Raw genomic sequence first — 19,517 nt, 5'->3', positions numbered from 1 at the left:
GATATACATAGAGAGACACAGACAGACAGAGAGACAGACAGACAGAGATAGAGGGACACACAGACAGATATACACAGAGAGACAGACAGATATACATAGAGATACACAGACAGACATAGAGAGAGGGACACAGACAGATATACACAGAGAGAGATAGAGACAGACAGACAGACTTGAGAGTTCATGACAGTACACCTCACGTCTTGTTGGTGCATCGTGCGCGCGGGGCGCGGCCTCGTGGCACGGGGCGTACAGGGCAAGGTGCACTTCTCTTTCTCACACATCCCCGCCGCTCCAGGCAGCTCAGCTCCGGGTGGAAAACACTGACGAAGAAGCAAAATGACGAGTCTGGATCCGCTGAAGTCCGTCATCTCCATCGGGAACGTGGACGACACGTCTCTCGCGGTCCCCTCCGAGAACCAGTGCAGCTCCGGGAACCAGCGCGTCCTGGAACAAGTGCAGTCTCTCCGGAGAACCAAGTCCCGAAAGTCCACCACCAGCAGCAGCAGGAGCGGCTCCAGCTCCTTCTCCCCGACAAGTGAGGGCCCTCTCCGGCCTCATCCAGGCCCGCACACACACAACCCTGGGGCTTTAATGGGCTTTTTACCAACTGCAGCTTTTACATTTAAACACATGTTGCTCCAAGATGCAGAACTTTTAAATGTGGAAATTAATCTGTAATGCTTTGTTTAGCTACTCCACAGTTTCACTGGTAGTAATTAGGATATAGATTAAGGGACAATAGAGATCAGACATGTTGTTGCTATAGTTTAGAGTTGTTTGAGTTATGAGCAGCAATAGTTGATTTAGTCCTTGATACTTTTTTTTAGGATATTTTTATAATTTTTTTTTATTTGATTGATACATATTTACATGTATATATATGTTTATTACATTATTTTCTTGTGTTTACAAGCAGATGCCGTTGTTTTTTAGTTTAATTTGAGAACCTTAAAACGATAATGAAATTGCTTAAAAGCTTCAGGAAGTTTCTCATCATCAAAATGTCACTCAGATCTTGCAGTGTGATGTTTAACAGTGTGTTGAGGGATTCATAGACTTACACTTATTCACGTTCCCATTCTGTCTCAATGTTGATGGTTTTCAGATTTTTTTTAGATTACGATCAGATTTCCTGCGCTCTATACATCTGTGTGATAACAGCTCATTTCTCTGCAGGCCCTTCCTACGAGTTTGTGTTTGCTGATCCTTTGAAGACTCAGTTGACCTCGTCCAATGGAAGCGTTTTCTTTGGAAACGGCTTGTCGAAAAGGGTCAGTTAAAACGCTTAATCAATGCACCATTGGGTTTCAATGCACCATTGGGTTTCAATGCACCATTGGATGACAGTATATGCTCATCGCTGTGCTGTCGTAGAGAGAACTGTGTGACCGAGCCGAAGCTAATGCAAGATTATTGCTGGGAAACCTCATTTAGGTTACAGCTGCAAGTCATGGTTGAAATGAACTTGTCAGAGAAATAAGCCCCAAAAAGTGTCCCCAACAGCTCAAGATGATTACTTCAAGACAAGTAGCTTCAGTTGCATTTGAATATCTCGACCCTAGTGTTTTGGTCAAGACCGAAATTGTTCTCCGAGCAGCTGATCCATCATTTCACTGTTGCCAATGTCAGATGACTCAATGAAACGTAAAAAATCAAAGCGTTATTCTTTTCTTTTTTTGGTTGGCAGTCAAACATTCCTTAGAGGGTTGGGTCAGTGTAAATAAAATTCTGCCTCCAGCTGTGTTCTGAAACTAACCTGCGACTCCCAGTAGATTAAAAATTAATCTCTGTTTTTCACCTGTATTTTAGCGTGTGGTTTTTTTTACAGTATTGGCACAAGAAACAACCACAAGTTCATGGGTTTGCTTTTTTGCAGGTTAGAATCAGAATCGTGTTTTATTGCCAAGCAGCTTAACACATACAAAGAATTTGCTGTGGTGTATTTGTGCAAGTATAAATATAACAAATATAAAAAAAATTAAAAATAGGAAACTAAATTAAATGTCAAAAATACTGTAAGCACCAGGGGAGGGATTGTTTAGTGCAGTACTGTAAACTACACCGTGTATTGAGAGTCTGAAGCGTTTGCTGTCCCTGGATGACCTTTCTAACATTTCAGTCCCAAAAACCTGTTACTTCAAACCTGTTTCCAGATACTTGCAGAGTCTGTGTTTCTTCACCCAAAAATCAGTTCATCCCTCATAGACGCAGCCACAACCACATCTCTCATAAATTAATCTGACTTTGCCCGGCTCCAATGTACATCTCTTCATTTCTGGCAAACCAACCTTCACGAGACAGGACTCATGAAACTCATGTTTTCTTTGGCTTTGCAGCTCAGCTTTGAGAAAAGTATGAAACAGCAAGTTGTCAACAACTCCAAGGAATCAACCGTCAGGAGGAATCCAGCAGCCGCTGCCTTTCAGTATGAGAAGAGGAGTTACGCCACCCTCGGCACCATGGCTGTCAGTCAACCCAGCACCAGCCGCAGCGAGCATGATCTGGCCCGGCGGCGCACCGTTGCAAATCACTCCTCTGTGCCTCTGCAGCGATTGCCCTCCAGCAAAGGTACCATGAGGGCAGAGAGGCCCTCCAGTCAGTTTATTGCCCAAGGCTCACGCCAAAGTGTGTACACCAGCAACGGCACATTTCCGATGAAATCCGTGAAGCTGTTGAACAGCAGCCAGCCGGATGGGCCCGTAACGCATCCATGGCCGGTGGCCCCTGAGATCACAACCAAGACTAGAGAAGTTTTTGGGTGAGTGGGAACAAGCTAGCTTCATTCATTTCAAATTATATTATTAAAATGTTTCATACTAGACGGATGCTTGGTAGCAGTGACGGCTGGTGAGAATATATTCTTGGGGGGGCACACTCTTTTATGTCTTTGCGCCCCCGGAAGAAACATCTTCATTTTACTTGCAGATTATACATGTTACACTCATTCACATTTCATATATAAACATATATTATTACTGTTAGCGCCCCCTATTGACTAGCCGCCCCTGTTTGGTAGAGCACATACTCAGGCCATATATCAGACCGACGTCTCTAATGGGAAGACTTGAACCACTTCTCTCTGGTGAGCTGTCTGATGTCAGATGGTAGTGGTGATGGTGATTTCACCCCCAGCTAATTTTAGCCAAAACAACTTGCTCAAACCCCCCCCTGTCGAGTGACGTACTTGGCTTGCAAAGGCAGTAATTCCTACCTTTTATCAAGCTTAGAATTTATCCCACAAACAACAAGGACACTCTGTAGAGCTCATACCTCCACCAAGGCCCAACAGACCATAATTAAATCCATTCGAACTGGATTTTTATTTGGATCTACACCAAATTGTACACACTCATAAATACTGTATCAATTCTCTGAACATGCATGATCTTTTTCCGGCAAGCTCGGTTAATCATTCCCTGGGAAATCAAGGAAAATTGATTGTTTTGAAGATATTTCGTTCAGTTTTTTTTATGTAATCTTGCTAACAAACAAACAAAAGGATGAAAACACAACATCTTGGGCAGAGAGGCAGTGAACAAATCCAGCGTTCGTATAGATTGTGATCTTTTTTTCTTCCAGGTCGAACGGGAACAGTGGCGTTGCGGACATCACCATGAACGAGGCTGTGTCTTGTCTCTCCAGCAACGATGAGACGCATCAGCACTGCGGAGCTTCCTACATCCAGCACAACACTTTCATCAACGACCATGCGAAAGAGGAGGTGATTTGTTTTCATATTTTCACCGTTTATCATTTCCATCTCGTGTAACCTGAGATTCTGTGTGGGAACTTTTGAGAAGTGGAAGAAGTGGAGGAAATATCTTACCTGTGTAATTTATCTTCCTGCTAAAATGAAAATTCGGTCATTACCATGTCAGTTCAAACTATTGGCCTTTGTCAAGACTGTCCTGTTTGTGAGGCAGAAGTATGTTGTGTTCCCTCGAGGCCCAGTTCACCTTTGACTGTTTGTAGTGTGTCTACACTATCACCTCCGAGTGACCTACAAACACTGCAAATGCCACTGACATGTTTCTTACCTGCTATTTCTCAAAGTAAGCTCAACAATTTTACTCTTTGCAAACCATCACAGAAAATGTAGACTTTGCATTGAACCTATAATTTTAACTTGAAGTTTCTGGCGTTAATGTACAGCTTGGATGATCCAATCACAAGTGGACGGTCTCTAAGTACGTAGATTCACATTAGAAGAAGAAGAAATTCAAACAATACAATGCGTGTTCCTGGCAAACCAAATTGTCCGAGAGGATTTGATGCGTTCATAATATTTCTCTAAAAATGTCAGAGTTTACGTGACGTGTAAGGTTTTTATTTGTTTGCCAGCAAGAATGTGTGTCCTCGGGTCAACTGTGGCTCAGGAGAGGGTCGACCACGAACGATGGTTCAACTCCGGCTCCTCCGAAGTGTCCTTGGGCAAGATATTTAACCCCGAATAACCCCTGACGGCTGTGCTGGCCGTGTAGGAATGATGAGTGATCGAGAAAGATCAAGTTGTATTGTGACATGCTTTGAGTGGTGGATAAGACTGGAAAGGCTCAGCAGTCTATTTAACATTCTTAGAGGATCATAGCTGAGTATTCTGACATCAGAGCTGTCCGCTTGTGATCAAGTCACCAGAGAGAGACCAACGTTAATATCAAGCATAAGTTCTTTGTGTGGTGATAAATTGTTGTTCCTCCGCTGCGCTAACTCCTGCAGCTTCTTCTTCTTTTCCTCGACTCTCAGGTGTTGAAACTCAACGGGATCCCTCCTCTGGTGGCGCTGCTGCGCAGCCACAATTCTCTGATCAGCGAGACGGCCGCGGCCGCGCTCCGTAACCTCTCCTTCAAGAGCAACAGCAGCAAGGAGGCCATACATCGCAGAGGCCTCACAGAGGTCGTGGCTCTGCTCAAGGAAACCGATTCTTTGGATCTGCAGAAACAGCTGACAGGTGTGAGTTCGCTCTGAGCTTCGCAGGCCGACATATGCACATTTAATCTGTGCACACACACATACACTTAACTCTGCAAACAAGTCCGACGGAGAGAAACTTGTGTGGAGTAAAACTTATTCCTGCTCAGATCCTGCTGTCAATCACACCGGTGTTTTCGTGCTTCCAGCCTGCTGCCTGAATCCATTCAGTGTTTTTCTAGTGATAAACCTCGAATGAAAATCTTATTATATTCAAACTGTTGTTCTGAGTGTTGTGCTGAAGCAGGAGCTGTTCACTCTATGATGTCATCTGAACTGTTCAACTCGTATAAAAGCCTGTAAATGTCAAAATGAATTCACGGATCTTTGGCACAGACACTAACGTGTTTTCTCCTCAGGTCTCCTGTGGAACCTGTCGTCTGCAGACGAGCTGAAGCCCGACCTGCTGAAGAGTGCGTTGCCTGTGTTAATGGAGCGTGTGATCCTGCCTTACACGACAGGTCCTGACCAAACCAACAGTAACAACCAAGACCCTGAGGTCTTCTATCACGCCACCGGGTGTCTGAGGTAAGAAAACATACAAGCGAGCACTGGATAGAATTTCATCCCCTTTGTCGACATGTTTCCAAACTGCAGAACCAAATGGAAAAGTCATTTTATTCACGTTTATTTATATTTCAGTTGCAGACACTCATATATTCTTTCTTTCTTTCTCCATTTCCTTCTTTCTTTCAAGACTGATACAACACATCTACACATCACAATGGTCAATAACAAAATGATTCAGTATTATAGAGCTCTCTGTTAGGAAATAGTTCCTCCGGATATTCATCTTGTTTGATATGATATTGTCAAAGTTAATACAAAGCATCAGCATCATTCAAACCACATTTACATGTCGTAACTTTTATCTGATCGACTGAATCTCGGCTGCGGTGTTAGACATCTGACAGACAAAGCTGTAATTTTTGACGTATTTACGTCTCTGGCCGATCAAGATTACTTTTGATTTCTTTTAAGGAACGGTTTAATTAATATCACACCAGATCAAAAATGTTCCTGTAAATCACTCCCTGAAAACTGTTACTCATCAAACTACTGATAAATACAAGGCAGCGCCGGAACCACTCCTTTATTATCTTCTACCAGAGAGCAATAATAATGACAACTATTAACAGAAAGTTGTATTTTACACTTGTATCATTGTTTAAAACATGAATAAAACTTTCTAAATTTCTAAAATTTTCTGTGCTGACTAATAGAAAAAGGACTTGTGTTTTTCTTTTTGAACAGAAACCTCAGCAGTGCAAAGCAAAACCACCGACAGGTGATGAGAAAGTGTCGAGGTCTGGTCGACTCTCTGGTCAGTTACATTGAAGAGTGTGTGGAGGCAGGGAAACCAGATGATAAGGTTTGTTAATCCTGTTCATCCTCTTTCATTCATCGTCTCTGTCTCTGTCTGTGTGTCTCTGTCTCTGTGTGTCTCTGTCTCTGTGTGTCACACCTTCATGTGGGAAAAAAAACATTTGTCGTAAAAGAGAGGAGCTGCAGTTTGAAGGTAAACAAACTGCAGCTCTATAGCAACAGAGCGGCTCGTCTTAGTCGCAATGTGATTATGTTCAGTCACAGACTTCTTATTTTATACGGTCATGTATACGCTAATGCACATACGCAGTCTACTAACGCTTGATGTTATACATTGTGGTGGAACAGTAATTCTTTAAATTCTGCGATCTTGAGCAGAAAAACTTCTTTGCACGATAGGAAACCTTGACTTGCTTCTAAATATTCAACCGAACAACTTGTTTTTGTTTTTATTTATTTTCATATCTTATTTTCTTTTGTTGCCATTTTTTTTCAAATTACAAACTCCCTTTTTTGTCTAATAGACAACTGTGATTTATTTTCAATATATTTTTTATATATTTATTTTCGATCTCTCTGTTACATCCTATTAATTTGTAATGCATCTAAATATATATAATATATATAGAACACAATGGAATTCAAGACAAGAGACATTCAAATATTTTATTACACATTATTTGGAAGTATTGCAATTTTTTCATTAGATTGCATTATATTGTTCAAATGTTTCTCTTTCAGTTTCCCCTTCTTCTGTGTGTTTGAGTCATTGTTGTTGTGTTGTAATTATCTGTCAGGATGCATTCATTCACATGTGCCCCTATGTTGTGTCGTTCCCGCTGAAACAGTCAGTAGAAAACTGCGTGTGCATCCTGCACAACCTGACGTTCCAGCTGGAGGCCGAGGCTGCGACTCTGTTCAGCAAAATCACGGCTTTGTCCAAGACCCAGAACCGCAGCAGCAGCAGCAGCAGCCAGGACGACGCGGCCCCCATCGGCTGCTTCAGTCCACAGAGCAAAGCTCCAGAACAAGAGGTGAGACAGGGAAACTGAGGCAGGACAAATTATAAGATATATAAAGGATTTAGTATATGACAGCTTGTTCCACGTAGCAATTTGTCGAGACAGGACCTGTCAGTCTGTCTAGCCGGCAGCTCTCAGTGTGCGTCTCTTCATTCATCCTTTTCCTCAGTTGAACTTGTAAGTTTGTTTTATAAACTTTATGGCAGTTGTAATTATGTTGAGTCTTTGGGCTATAGTGTAAAGAAAAACGTAAGCACAAGGGCTTAAGTACATTCAGGGTGTGTCAAAATCCACGCTAGTTATCTTAAGAATAATACTTAGGAAATCTGAAGATTAAAAACTGAAAGATAAAACATTTTAATATATGTAATACATGCATTGAAATGCTTCAGCTGTGCAATTTGTATGTGTATAAAAATATGAAATGTTCACACAGTATCTCAGAGTTTTAGGAGAACTGTACCTCCTGTTAACGTTCTGCACGTGTTAGTGCAAATATACAGATGTGTGGGACGGAGTGAAAGGTTTGCATTGTGCTGGATTAAGGCCAAGAAAATCCAGAGTTCTGAGTATGAGTAGCTTCGTCCACGTTGATGAACTGTTCCCTTCCTCGTCCAGCGCCAGTTAGACTACCCCGTGGTTGAGGATCCGCATCCGACCGGGGCGGGCTTGCTGTTCCACTCCAAAACCCTGCTGAGTTACCTGAACTTGCTCGACACCAGCCAGCGAGCTGACACACAGGAAGCCTGCTGTGGAGCGCTGCACAACCTCACCGCACACGAAGGCATTGTAAGGACAAAACTGTCAAATTAAATCTAACGTTAAATTAGTCTGGATCGTAAATATCTTTGTGCCAGTAAAATTATGACTTGTATATTTTTTTTTATTGTTCGTTTTGTACGTATTCATGGACTCGGCTTGTTGTTTCCTGAGTTTAGGAGCTGACCCTTTTTTATACATATATATTCACAGGTCTCCAAAGTAATGGGACACACCATTGTGAAGAAGCTGAATGGCCTGCAGGTTATCGCTCCCCTTTTAAAGTCAGACAAAGCCAATTTGCAGAAGAGCGCTGTGGCCCTCGTAGGAAACCTGACCAATAACCCAGGCCTGCACAGCGCCGTTGGTAAGAAGCTTGTGAAAGACAAAACTGTGTGTTGCTTTGTCAAAAAGATCTAAAATGCTTAGAGACCACCTATAAAGAAAGTAGATTAATGGTTTGGGTCGTTACCCTAAAATCCATAATCTCGGCCAGCAGGTTTACATGTGCATGCTGGTGTGTAACCGCAGTTGGTTTTGCTTTCCTTGTTACCGCAGCTCTTAAATGTCTCCCGGAGCTGGGGGACATCATCAACGCCGGCACAGAGGAAGGGAACGAGTCTGATGACACCCTGTCCATGGTCTGTCAGGCCACTAACTGCCTGGTCATGAAGGCACCTGACATCGGCAAAAAGCTGTTGAACAGGACCACGATAAACTCACTGGGAGATCTCAGCCAAAACAAGTATGGTTGCATGTGTGCAGAGAGAGAATGTGCATGCGACTGTGTGTAAATAAAATAATTTGAGATGTGGGAAATACCGATGACTCCTCAGGGATTATTATTTGCATGTCTCAGATTTCCACAAGTTAGAACTGATCGATTATGCTGGTTTTCCCTCCTTCTTAGCTATTTACCCAAAACCAGCAAAGCTGCGTCGCTGTTTCTCTGCAACCTGTGGTCAGACAAAGATCTACAAAGCTTCCTGAAAAAGGTGAGTTGCGACTTAACCCCGAGTGCCAAGATCCGTCTGGGTCTGGGTGTGTCCTCTTTTGTTTCTTGCCTTCAACTCAAAGTCCACACCTCTCTCAAGTATTTGTGAGAAACGGAGGGAGAGGAGGGTTGACGGATTAGGTGGTGTTCTCACAAAATGCCCAGTGCATGAGAGTCGGGTGCCAAAATCTAAAGAGCTGAGGAATCTCGTCGCTCAGGTTTCGAGGGAAAAATTTGCAGGACTTTGCTTGCACATGCACCGAAGCTAATTAGCATGATGCATTTTCTATACTTCTGTACGTACATGCAGATTTGAACTGCGGCTCGAGGTGAATTTTCAGAGCGGCGCAGTTGAGGTCACTGGGTCGTCAACGTCTCGCCGACTTTCAAGCTTGGATTAATTGCAGAGACAAAACACTGATTAATATTTAATTATTTTTGTCCCGCAGCAAAGGATGGGAAAGCCTTTATTCTTAAATGACTACACCAAGTCGGCACTGCAGTTGGTTCAAGATGGACATTAGCCGGTCGTCTTTTACCGAGGCAACTCTCCTGCACAGGTCGTACATGCACAGGCTGAGCAGCATCCTCTCTCATTTCATTTTTGGAATCCATGTTTCCATATAATCCACGCATCAGTCATGATTACACAGGCCTGTATTTGCTGTAAGGTGACTCTCTTTATAAGAAAACTGGTGAAGGTTGAAAACTAAATATACTGTCTTTGCTTGAAGATTTGATTTGCTTGTTTAGGTTTTAAAAGTGGAGGAAATTGTGTGTGATATGGTAACATTAGCTTGTTTTACTACAAATATGAGGGTGACGTCTTTAATTTTGCACAGAAATTGTTTTAATATGATGACAGAAGATTGTAAACTTTGTTTGATAGAGAATGAACACATGGATAATGGAGCATTTTGTATTTGTAGAGCTTATGTGGTTTCTATAAGAGCTATGAATTTGCCTTGATTTTTTTGTGTTTACATTTGATAAAAACAACTCTTGTTGGTGGGATATGCATTTTCATATGTGTGATTGGAAAGTGATTTGCTTGTATTGTCCCAAAAAGTGGCAATAAAGAAATATGTTCTCTTTGAGCTGCAAATGTGACAAAAAGCCTGCGTGTGTTTCTTTCACTTGTAAAATAGAAAAATTAAATAATAGCTTGGATTTAGATTGTGCATTTCAAAGTACATAAGGCTGCTTTACAAAGCTAGAAAAATAAAAGTAAAATGTCCAACGTAATTTGACAAAAACGAGCCTGGATCAGCTCCCTTCATCGGATTTGCATCAAACTTAAATGATCTCTCTCCTGGCCTGTGCCCAATCCCTCTGCCGAGTGAGGTTCAAATTAGTTCAGTGCTTCTTCCAGAGGAATAAACAATAATGATGGGGTGAGGTAATACATACTGTATGGAGCAGATCATTTGGCAAATGTCACAGTCGCTGGAGTTGCATCGAGAGTTCTATCAACCGGTTGACACCCATCTTGACAGTCCAGTTTAAAAAACACCTCTGGGCAGATGAGCAGCTCGTCTCTCTGTCTGTTTACTCCACCCTCATCGGTTTTTTTTTCTTCTTGCAGCCTATAAACAAGCCGTCGGAGCCAGACGCTGCAGCTGCTGTTGCACTCGGTGAATTATTGGCGATCAGATTGAACCTTGGTTTTCCACAGTTCAAACCACATGATCCACCCAACAGCCACGAGGGACTTGTGGGGTTAAGGGTGAGATCAAATTTAATGAAGGGTCTGGCAGAGCTGCTCTTTTCATTTTACACTGATAGATTTATGTGCCTGGTCATTTATAGAAAACTGGTAATACACTGGGTAAGTCCCCAAGCCGTGACTCAGTGGCTGCTTCGAGACAAAACTGCCAAAATGAAGTTCCCCCGCAACTGCCAGTCATTAACCACTCGATCGCCCAAATACACGTGAAGATTATTTTTATTGGCAAGCACAATCTGACATTATTAAAAGAAGGTGGGGCTTTTTTTGTGAGCACAGAGTTGGTGCTCATCATCGTTACAATCCCGACAGTCAGGGGCGGGGAAACTTCTTCTTTTATCAAGGGCCTTTTACATTTTTATAACATTATTCTCGGGCCGTAATGGCTCAAACAGCTTCTCTTTGGCAAAGCATCTGATGTCAGATGGTATTGATGGTGATGATTCCCCTGGTTTTAGACTCTTCTTGACTTTAGACCTTATTGTCCCCTCGGGGGAACTTTGTTTCCACAGCCAGTCGGAGCAGTCCACACAAATTAACACATTTCAACACAGGCCACCCACAGGTCGGACAGTACAACCCAGGAAACATAAACCATAAGAGGCAGTGTATTTGGTGCAGAGGAGATAAAGCTCCTGGTGAAACCAGCTCTTCCTCCCTTGCATCAAACTCACCACTGGTTTAGATTTAGGTCTGTGTTATTGATTTAGTTTTACTGGTGCAGCACATGTTCTAAACCTGCATGTGTGGTATGTGCTGTTTGTTTTGCTAATGGTTATGCTGGTTGCAGCTCTTTCTCTTTCTGTATCTGTGAAAGTCCCCTGCAGTGATTGAGCGGCTGCAAGTAAAGAACCATGAAGCTTCGCCACCGCTGCACAAAGAGCCATTTATTCAAAGATCAGTGAGGCTTGACTCACTTGAACTGGATAATCAGTTAGTCATCGTTGTGAACGCGCTGTTGTTGTGATTGATGTCCTCACAGTGCACTGATCCCATTCATTAATATTGAACATATCACATGTCCAAATGGCTCCGAATTTGACACCACACTTCCTTAGGCCCTTAACAAATCAAGTGTGGTGCCAATGAGATGACTGGTCCTTAAAATATTTGGACCAAATTTATTTGGCCGAGAGTCCTGAGAAAAGAGAAAGAACCAAACAAAAAACAGGAGCCTGTTTCTGGTTTGTTAAATAAAGTTTATTTTATTCATTGCATCACAAAATCTGTTAATTAGTCTCCACTTCACTTTGAGTTTTTCGAAGCGACACATTCAGTGTTTGGAATTTAGCATTAAAGTCAAAATCCTGTCGCTAAAGCCATTATAATAGATCACACACTTTTTTTTAAAAATGAACATGAGCTGCACCACTTGGTCTGATCAGTCTGAGATCGGAGACTCAGTGACACCTCTGGATTTCTCAGCATGCACTGCATTTCACAGATAACCTGTTTAAGAGCATTTTATAATATTTTCAGAACCGTCACTTTGTTCTTGCGCGTTCAAGTATTTAGAAAACGTTCAAATTCAGTTCCTGTCGCTCATTGATGCCAGTTTTCCTCACGGTGACGTCAGATGTTACTTCCTCAGCCCTCGCTTGCTCCTGGCGCCCTTTGAACTGAGGGCGAAGAGAGAAGTAGTTCAGAGATACGAGCCAGACTGAACCTCGGATGTTCCCTTCCACCGAAAATGTTGAATCCTACTATAATTTTGCACATGGCTGCAAACCTCATAACGATCTCTGGCTTTCAGAGTTTGCATTTCAGAAATTGAATGTATTCTTCAGATGCAAATAAGTCGCAGCATTTGACATTTAAATCATTTAAGGGGAATATCCGAAGCAGAAAGGATATTGTGGACACATCAATTTGCAAATGTATGAGAGCACAAATCATTATCATTTGGATTTAACCTTTTTTTTCCTCATAGTTCAGAATTTGACCAGAATGTGTTTTTGGCACAGGCATATCTGACTGATCAGGAATCCTGAAATCTGTTTTTCATGAGCTCGTCCCCTTAATTTTGATGATTGAATTGTATAAGAAGAGTTTAAGAGGAGCAAAGATGCAAATCAACAGAAAAAAGTTAATACTTGAGACAAAGAACAATGGTTCTGTATTATTATTATTATTATTATTTATTTTTTATTATTATTCTACAATACAAATACCCATGAGTCCTTGCAAGGGGCTCAACCCTCATGTTGGGAACCACCGCTGCACAGAAAGCTTTTCATAGCTGCTGCTGCTGCTGGGAGGGGATTAGCTACCAAATCGTTGACAGCTATCTTTATCTACTGTTGCTACCGAGGTACCTGCAGCTCATCTGCGAATCTATGAATCTATAAAACTATAAACACAGGCTGTTACTATGGTTTCCTGAATGTCTAAATATTGACTTACCTTTTCTAAAAGTAATTGTTGTTTGACCTGAAAACTAAAAGTCAAATATAAAGGCTCTATCCCGAGGAGATTCTCGTCTGAAATGATCGATCACTCTTTCCAATATTCCTGCTTAATAAAATCACTGTCAGATTCTGCAGCAGCATCAGCGTCTGAGCTGGTTTAAAGTTTTGCTCCGAGCCCTCGCTGTCACACGGCCTGCGGATCAGGAGCAAAGGATTGACATGATTTGGATGTCAGCGGGGGCCGGTCACTGTTTTATTGTGAGCCACATTATCACTGATGATATCACGTGGCTGCTATGAGATCTGTCAGCTGTCGGAGCTGCGTTACAGCCTGAGACTGAGTGCACGTATGTAGTTCAGACCAGTCTGTCCTTCTTTAAATCCACCTCTCATGTTTCCGCTGCTTTTTGTTTTCCCTGTCCCGTCCTGTCTCTGCGCACGTTGGACCTGGAGCAGGTGGAAACTTGGTGAATGTTTTGATCAGAGTTACAGACTCTGACTGAGCACCGCAACTTTCCTTAATGTTTACTTGAATATTGCTTTGTGCCGTTTTGGTATCTACTTTGTAAAATAGTAATATGTTAATTTGCCACGTCAAAGTGATTCACATGTAAAATACAAATAAAAACATACAAATTGTAGAATAAGGTGAAATCAGGGAAAGCTGTATGATAAAAGTATTTTTTAAGTTTTGATTTGAAGGAAGCTCCTGACTCAATCTGCCATATTTCATCAGGCACTGAGCTCGTATTTCAAAAAGATCTGCAGGATACTGAGGAGTCAGACCATAAGTTGTAAGTGATTAAAAGAACCTTAAAAACCTATTTTAAAATGTACTGGAAACCAGTGTGAAGGGGCTTAAAAAAAACAGGGTGATGTGTTCCAACCTGTTTACTCTGATCAAAATCCTGGCAACGGTGTCAGAAGCCGGTCGACAGGTTTTCTACTTGAAAAGGCCTTTGGAAGGGCCTGTTACAGTAAACCAGGCGTGATGAGAGAAAATTTCTGCTCATCCTGATGATCCTGCATGTGTTAGAAAGCACTGAATATATAAATCATATGAATATTATAACAGACTTACATTTTCTGATGGTCACTGACTCGGTTTCTCAGCACGGTGATCTGTGCAGACATGGGTTTAAAAAACGATGAATTAGTGTTGACATTTAATGCAGCACTGTATATATATTTGGTCATGTTTTTAGTAGTTATTAAACTTTATGAATGAAACATGTAAAATCTGCGGTAAAGACTTGACAGAGACCTGTGTTTTACAGGTGATGAGCTGATAAGACAGAACTGGTGTGACAGTCACTCGTGATTTATTACCTCATACTTCTGCTTCGTTTGCTGATACTGAAGTTCAAATTTCTCCGACTCCAGCTCACGCATCCGGTCCCACATCTCCTTCGCTTTTTCCCTGGAAAAGAATATTAAAGCCTTTTAATTAGAGATGGGGAATATCACCAAGATAAAATCGATGATGCCCAGTGCTCTGGTTAAAGATACAATAATTAACCAAGGTATGATTGTGTTTTATTCTTTTACTTGAGTTTGTCCTCTCTCAGGTGATCGATGTTTAACTCCTTGCGTCGGTCGTTCAGGATCTTTTTCTTCTTCTCCCTCTCCGTTTGTCTTTTTACCCCAGTCTGTGTCTGCAGGACAGGAGGAGGAGGACACATGTGGTGACATGTTACACAGCATGTTTTTATATTTGTCTATTTTAATGAGACAACAAAATCCTCACTTTGTATCCGGTGAAGCTCAAGTTGGACAGAATCATCTTCTTCCTGTGGTCATCGTCTGCTTTCTTCTTGAACTCGACGTCTTCTTTCCTGGCTTTTTCCTCCTGGTGGGAAAAAACATTAAAGTAACGTTGACATTGTCTGAACTTGAGTAAACTGATTGTTAATATAATTCATAGGGGTATGGGCCAAAGGCAGGAGAGAAAAATGTTTAGTATCACTATTTAAAGGTCCAGTGTGTAAGATTTAGGTGAAAGGGATCTATTGGCAGAAATTTAATATCGAATAATCCTAGTGATGTTTTCACTCTTGTGTTTCATCTAAATGGTATGAATTGTTTCCCCCCCCCCCAGAATGGACCCTTGATATTTAAATACTTTATATTTACACCAGGAGAGGGTCCTCTCTATGGAGGCCGCCATGTTTTTTACAATAGCCCAGACTGGACAAACTAAACACCTTTTGAGTTTTTATGACAACTGAAGGATCCACAGGTTCTCCTTCATGTTCGGAAGGGGAGGGAGAGGTGAGGGGTCTTCAGCTGCGACATGCAACTCCACCACTAGATGTCACTACATTCTACACACTGAACCTTTAAATATCTAATAGCCAGTTTGAAAAACGTGTAGTTTTAGCTTAGTTTATTTCTGTCATTTCAGTGTATTCATAATTCATTTTACAAAACAATACAATTATCTCACACACATTCTATGAACAAATTAACCTTCCCTTTCATAAAAAGCACAACATTAACACAGATGATCACAACCCATTGGTGTGATTTGATGAGGACCTCAACTCACAGATATTTTGTTCTGTCGCTCTTTTTCTCTCTCCGCTCTGATCTTCATCTGCTCTGATCTCTCCGACCTGCGTTTATCCTGCAACAGGAAACAAAGGGAAAGTTTACACACCTCATACCTGGGACCTACAGACATCACTTTACTGTAGAATCGGGTAATATCGGAGGATAAATGTGTGATTTCTGCAGCAGGACAGTCAGACGTGAACGTACAATGCGGTCTGTGAGGCTGAGGAGCTCCTCTTCCTCCTTCTTACGCTTGTCAAAGTGAGCCTCGATCAGAGTCTGGAGCTCGGTCAGGTCCTTCTCCATTCGTTTTCGGTGAATGTCCTGAGATTAAAACAAGAAGTTATCCATTCTGTCCAGAGAGAAGTTTGCAGGTTTGACTTTAATCTGTCCTGAGATGGACTCACATCAAAGTCCACCTTTTCTCCTTCTGGGATCTTTGGAGCTATCAGGCCGGTGACGAAGCCAGGCCTGAGGAGGACGAGGAAAATTACAACCTGTTCATGTCAGTAAATCTCACAAGGTTGGTCGTTAATACATAAAAAAAAAAGATCTTACTTTGACTTGGGCTTTGCATCGTCTGCAAATCCACAAGGAGAAAAAGCAAAGCATTTTGGAGTGTATGATAAAATAGATTTAAAAAAAGAAACTCACATGCATGAAAAAACTCACATAGCAACATTCTTCTGTCACACACACACACACACACACACACACACACACACACACACACACACACACACACACACACACACACACACACACACACACACACACACACACACACGTAACCTCTGTATTTCTGTCCATACCTCCTTCATTTTCCTCTCCAGCATCTGCTGACAGATGAGAGTCAGTGAAAGGTCATGAGTAGATACACACACACAAACACACACACACACACAGACCTTTATGTGCAAATATGTTTAAAAGCTTTCAAAATAAAAGTTTCTGAAGTCTTTAAAAGTCACATATGGTTGTAAAAATGTGATTTATGATCCAAGTGAATTCTAATAAATATCTTATTGCAGACTTGTATCATGGGTTTGATGTTTTTGTTCATCCAATTGTCTGAATCTCACTCTCAGTTGTTTATAACACACCCAGTGTCACACATTTCCCTCATGTCTGTCTCTCATTTAAAGGATTGTTAAGCTGAAATGGGGGAACAGCCTCAAACACTCAGCGCTTGACAGCAGCAGCAGAGTTGAGAGCTCCTGTCAGAGTTGACGGACATATCCTGAAAGGTATGAGGGCTTGTGTCTGTCTGAGAGGAAGCTGATTCAAATCATTGAGACAGATAACTCATGTGTTATCTCTGCCCGGTGACAGAGAAACAAATGACCTCATCCATTAGTCTGACAAAAGAACCTACTTCGTTCCTTATAATTCAAGTTTTTGTCATAGTTCACTCGTCTTGTCATATGTCACAGTCGTATTATTCTCAACGGAAAGACACAGAGAGAGAGAGAAAGAAAGATAACATTTGCTTTTGCTTTTACACAGGCATTTGACTTTAGGTGGTAAATGTACCTTTTTAAATCACACTGTGAGACATGAAATTCAAATAATGCATTGACATCGAGCTGAGAATGAGGATGACAAATGTTTTGGAAATTAAATGGTTGCTAATATAATCCTTCATACACGTATAGTGTTTGTCATTAGACTGCAGCGTGTTAGGAATATCTATTTACAGCTGGCATGCAAACATATTAGCGTAAGCAGTACTACCTTCTTCCTCCTCCTCCTCATCTTCTACTACCTCTTCCTCCTCCTCTACTACTTCATCCTCCTCCTCCTCCTCCACCTCCTCTGTTACCTCCTCCACATCCTCCTCCTCTTCTGTGCAAAGCAAGTATGAAGTTAGCAAGCAAACAATGTGACACTCATTATTTCTGCCATCAATATATACTTCTGATATTTATGCTGCAGATCCAAATATGAATCTGGATCTAGTGAGTTTGAATGTGGTTTCATGAGGGGCCTGTTGGGCCGATGTATGAACTCTGGCGGATGTATGAACTCGGCTGAGCAGTGTCTTTTTGTTCCCAGCATTTCTTTCCTCACTGGGGCTTCAGTAGGAAAAAGTGACACCAAGCGTTTAGTCCCTTTGGCCACAAAGGGAAACTCAATCTCTTTCCACTGTTTAGGAGGTAAGCCAACCTGCATTTAGGGGACCACGAGCAGGCATACAAGTGAAAGTGGGCATTGTGCTTGCACCGACATCTGCCCCAAGGTTCTCTATTGAGAGCCTAAGCTGACCTACATTGGTCTCGAACAGAGACTGAAGTCCACACACAAGGAGACAGGTGCTGCTCAGTTGCAGGGACAGCGTGGCTGCACAGAGGCCCACTTGGACAGCCTCACAAAGGAGACAGAAATAGCGGTACGGCCCTTTATCTCCTCCATGGCAGCCCGGTGCACCATTCGAATTGAAAGGACAGATCCACTGGGATGTTTATTCAAGGTGAACTATCTTCAGCCTCAGACAGAGGGGGACTCACCGAGAGAGCAAAGGTCAATCTGGCAGAAAGGTGCGGCCTTTACCAGCTGCTTCTACAGTGGCACCAACACGCCAGAAATACAGTACCCGGTGATGAAGCCAGGGGCTTAGCAGATGCAGCGTGTTAAGTAACCAACAGCGTTTAAACACCAGGCTCAAGCGTGTAAAGCAGGTAACAAAGTGGCAGAAAAGATCCAACACAACCTGCCTATTAAAGTTGATGCATTCAGAGGTGGAGATGTACATTGTTTTCATGGATATTGTTTGTATTAAAGTACATACCAACAATATCCTCCTCTCCTTCACATCGCACACACACACAGAGACGTAAAGAGCAGAGGTCAGCTGTAGCAGTGTGGTTCACAACTGGATTAAACATGAGCTGAAATATGATTCTGATACACGTTCATGCAGAATATTCACAATGTCCATGCATGTCGTTCTATGGACTACAGATGAAGCAGCTGTGGAGCATCCAGCCAGTCAGTTTGTGCAGTTGGTTTGAATCTGCAGCTTCTATACAACACTGCAGGTATACTCATCTTGCATGTGTGTGTGTGTGTGTGTGTGTGTGTGTGTGTGTGTGTGTGTGTGTGTGTGTGTGTGTGTTCAGTGCACAGACTTACGTTCTCCCCTGAAAGAAGAAAAACACAGCAACAATATTTCTGTTATGACTGATTCCATCGGTGCTGACATCACTTTGTTATTCTCGCTCCCTGCTCTGCAGAAATTAAAAGTTTACTCACTCATATGTTGTGTCTTCTGTGTCGGACATGTTGAGGAGGCAGCACCTTCACAAATGAGAACAAGTCACTGCACGGTGAGGATTAGATTTTTGTTTAAGAAATCTGTTTATCTACCATTCGTCCACACACAAGAGAAAAGCAGACACTTACCCAGATAGTGCGATGTGCGCTTCAGATGTGACTCAATTGGGGAATCGTATACTGGGCCCTCCTCTGTTGGCCATAAGCTTTTAAACCCAGTAGCGGGTCACATGGCGGCAAGTCGCCCGTGTCTACAATGGGTGGGCACATACCTGCAAACAGATGGCAGAAGGCATTAAATAGGAGAGGAAAACATGCATTCTCCGTGGACTTGCATTGTCTATTTTTACGCAGCAAAACCTGCAGTGAGCACCGAGGGATTACTGAACTCAAAGGGTTCCAGTGTCTCAGGTCTGGGCTGACGTGGGGGGGGGAATTTGGAAGTAATCCTTGTAAACCTACTCCATTATGCACACAAACACACA

The 19,517-nt window shown here is 42.2% G+C and overlaps 2 protein-coding genes across 5 annotated transcripts; one reads left to right on the top strand and one right to left on the bottom strand.

Annotated features, from left to right (window-relative positions):
- The first annotated feature begins 178 nt into the window (after positions 1 to 178).
- LOC118105372 (plakophilin-1) lies at positions 179 to 10,182 on the top strand. The gene is made up of 13 exons (XM_035153067.2): positions 179 to 538; positions 1,180 to 1,274; positions 2,340 to 2,761; positions 3,583 to 3,724; positions 4,747 to 4,951; positions 5,331 to 5,499; positions 6,226 to 6,343; positions 7,146 to 7,331; positions 7,938 to 8,108; positions 8,292 to 8,445; positions 8,637 to 8,823; positions 8,989 to 9,073; positions 9,522 to 10,182. The coding sequence occupies exons 1-13, from the start codon at positions 340 to 342 to the stop codon at positions 9,594 to 9,596; spliced, it is 2,208 nt and encodes a 735-aa protein (XP_035008958.1). The 5' UTR covers positions 179 to 339; the 3' UTR covers positions 9,597 to 10,182.
- Positions 10,183 to 11,976: 1,794 nt separating this feature from the next.
- tnnt2b (troponin T type 2b (cardiac)) lies at positions 11,977 to 19,297 on the bottom strand. Of its 4 annotated transcripts, none has more exons than XM_035153006.1 (13): positions 19,162 to 19,297; positions 19,012 to 19,056; positions 18,892 to 18,899; positions 16,572 to 16,598; positions 16,318 to 16,339; positions 16,167 to 16,230; positions 15,967 to 16,083; positions 15,755 to 15,832; positions 14,954 to 15,055; positions 14,755 to 14,861; positions 14,536 to 14,626; positions 14,288 to 14,328; positions 11,977 to 12,417 (listed from the first exon to the last, which is right to left on the bottom strand). In XM_035153006.1, exons 2-13 carry the CDS (start codon positions 19,038 to 19,040, stop codon positions 12,378 to 12,380), a joined length of 726 nt encoding a protein of 241 aa, XP_035008897.1. In that variant the 5' UTR covers positions 19,041 to 19,056; positions 19,162 to 19,297; the 3' UTR covers positions 11,977 to 12,377. The 4 variants fall into 4 exon arrangements, with proteins under 4 accessions (XP_035008897.1, XP_035008899.1, XP_035008898.1 ...); XM_035153008.2 differs by having other exon boundaries at positions 16,572 to 16,595; positions 19,162 to 19,296; XM_035153007.2 differs by having other exon boundaries at positions 19,012 to 19,078; positions 19,162 to 19,286.
- Positions 19,298 to 19,517: the final 220 nt, after the last annotated feature.

This window comes from Hippoglossus stenolepis, chromosome 3, assembly GCF_022539355.2.
Source record: "Hippoglossus stenolepis isolate QCI-W04-F060 chromosome 3, HSTE1.2, whole genome shotgun sequence".
NCBI classification, from domain to species: Eukaryota; Metazoa; Chordata; class Actinopteri; order Pleuronectiformes; family Pleuronectidae; genus Hippoglossus; species Hippoglossus stenolepis.
Note: the sequence above shows the minus strand (reverse complement) of the source record. Positions and strands in the feature narration are given on the sequence as shown.

Coding starts and splice junctions, on each gene's coding strand:
- tnnt2b (XM_035153006.1), bottom strand. CDS start 19,040: ATGTCCGACACAGAAGACACAACATATGA. Junction 16,340..16,571: donor TGGAGAGGAAAATGAAGGAG/GTATGGACAGAA, acceptor GTGGATTTGCAG/ACGATGCAAAGCCCAAGTCA. Junction 16,231..16,317: donor GATGCAAAGCCCAAGTCAAA/GTAAGATCTTTT, acceptor CGTCCTCCTCAG/GCCTGGCTTCGTCACCGGCC.
- LOC118105372 (XM_035153067.2), top strand. CDS start 340: ATGACGAGTCTGGATCCGCTGAAGTCCGTCATCTCCATCGGGAACGTG. Junction 539..1,179: donor CAGCTCCTTCTCCCCGACAA/GTGAGGGCCCTC, acceptor ATTTCTCTGCAG/GCCCTTCCTACGAGTTTGTG. Junction 8,446..8,636: donor AGGCCTGCACAGCGCCGTTG/GTAAGAAGCTTG, acceptor TTGTTACCGCAG/CTCTTAAATGTCTCCCGGAG.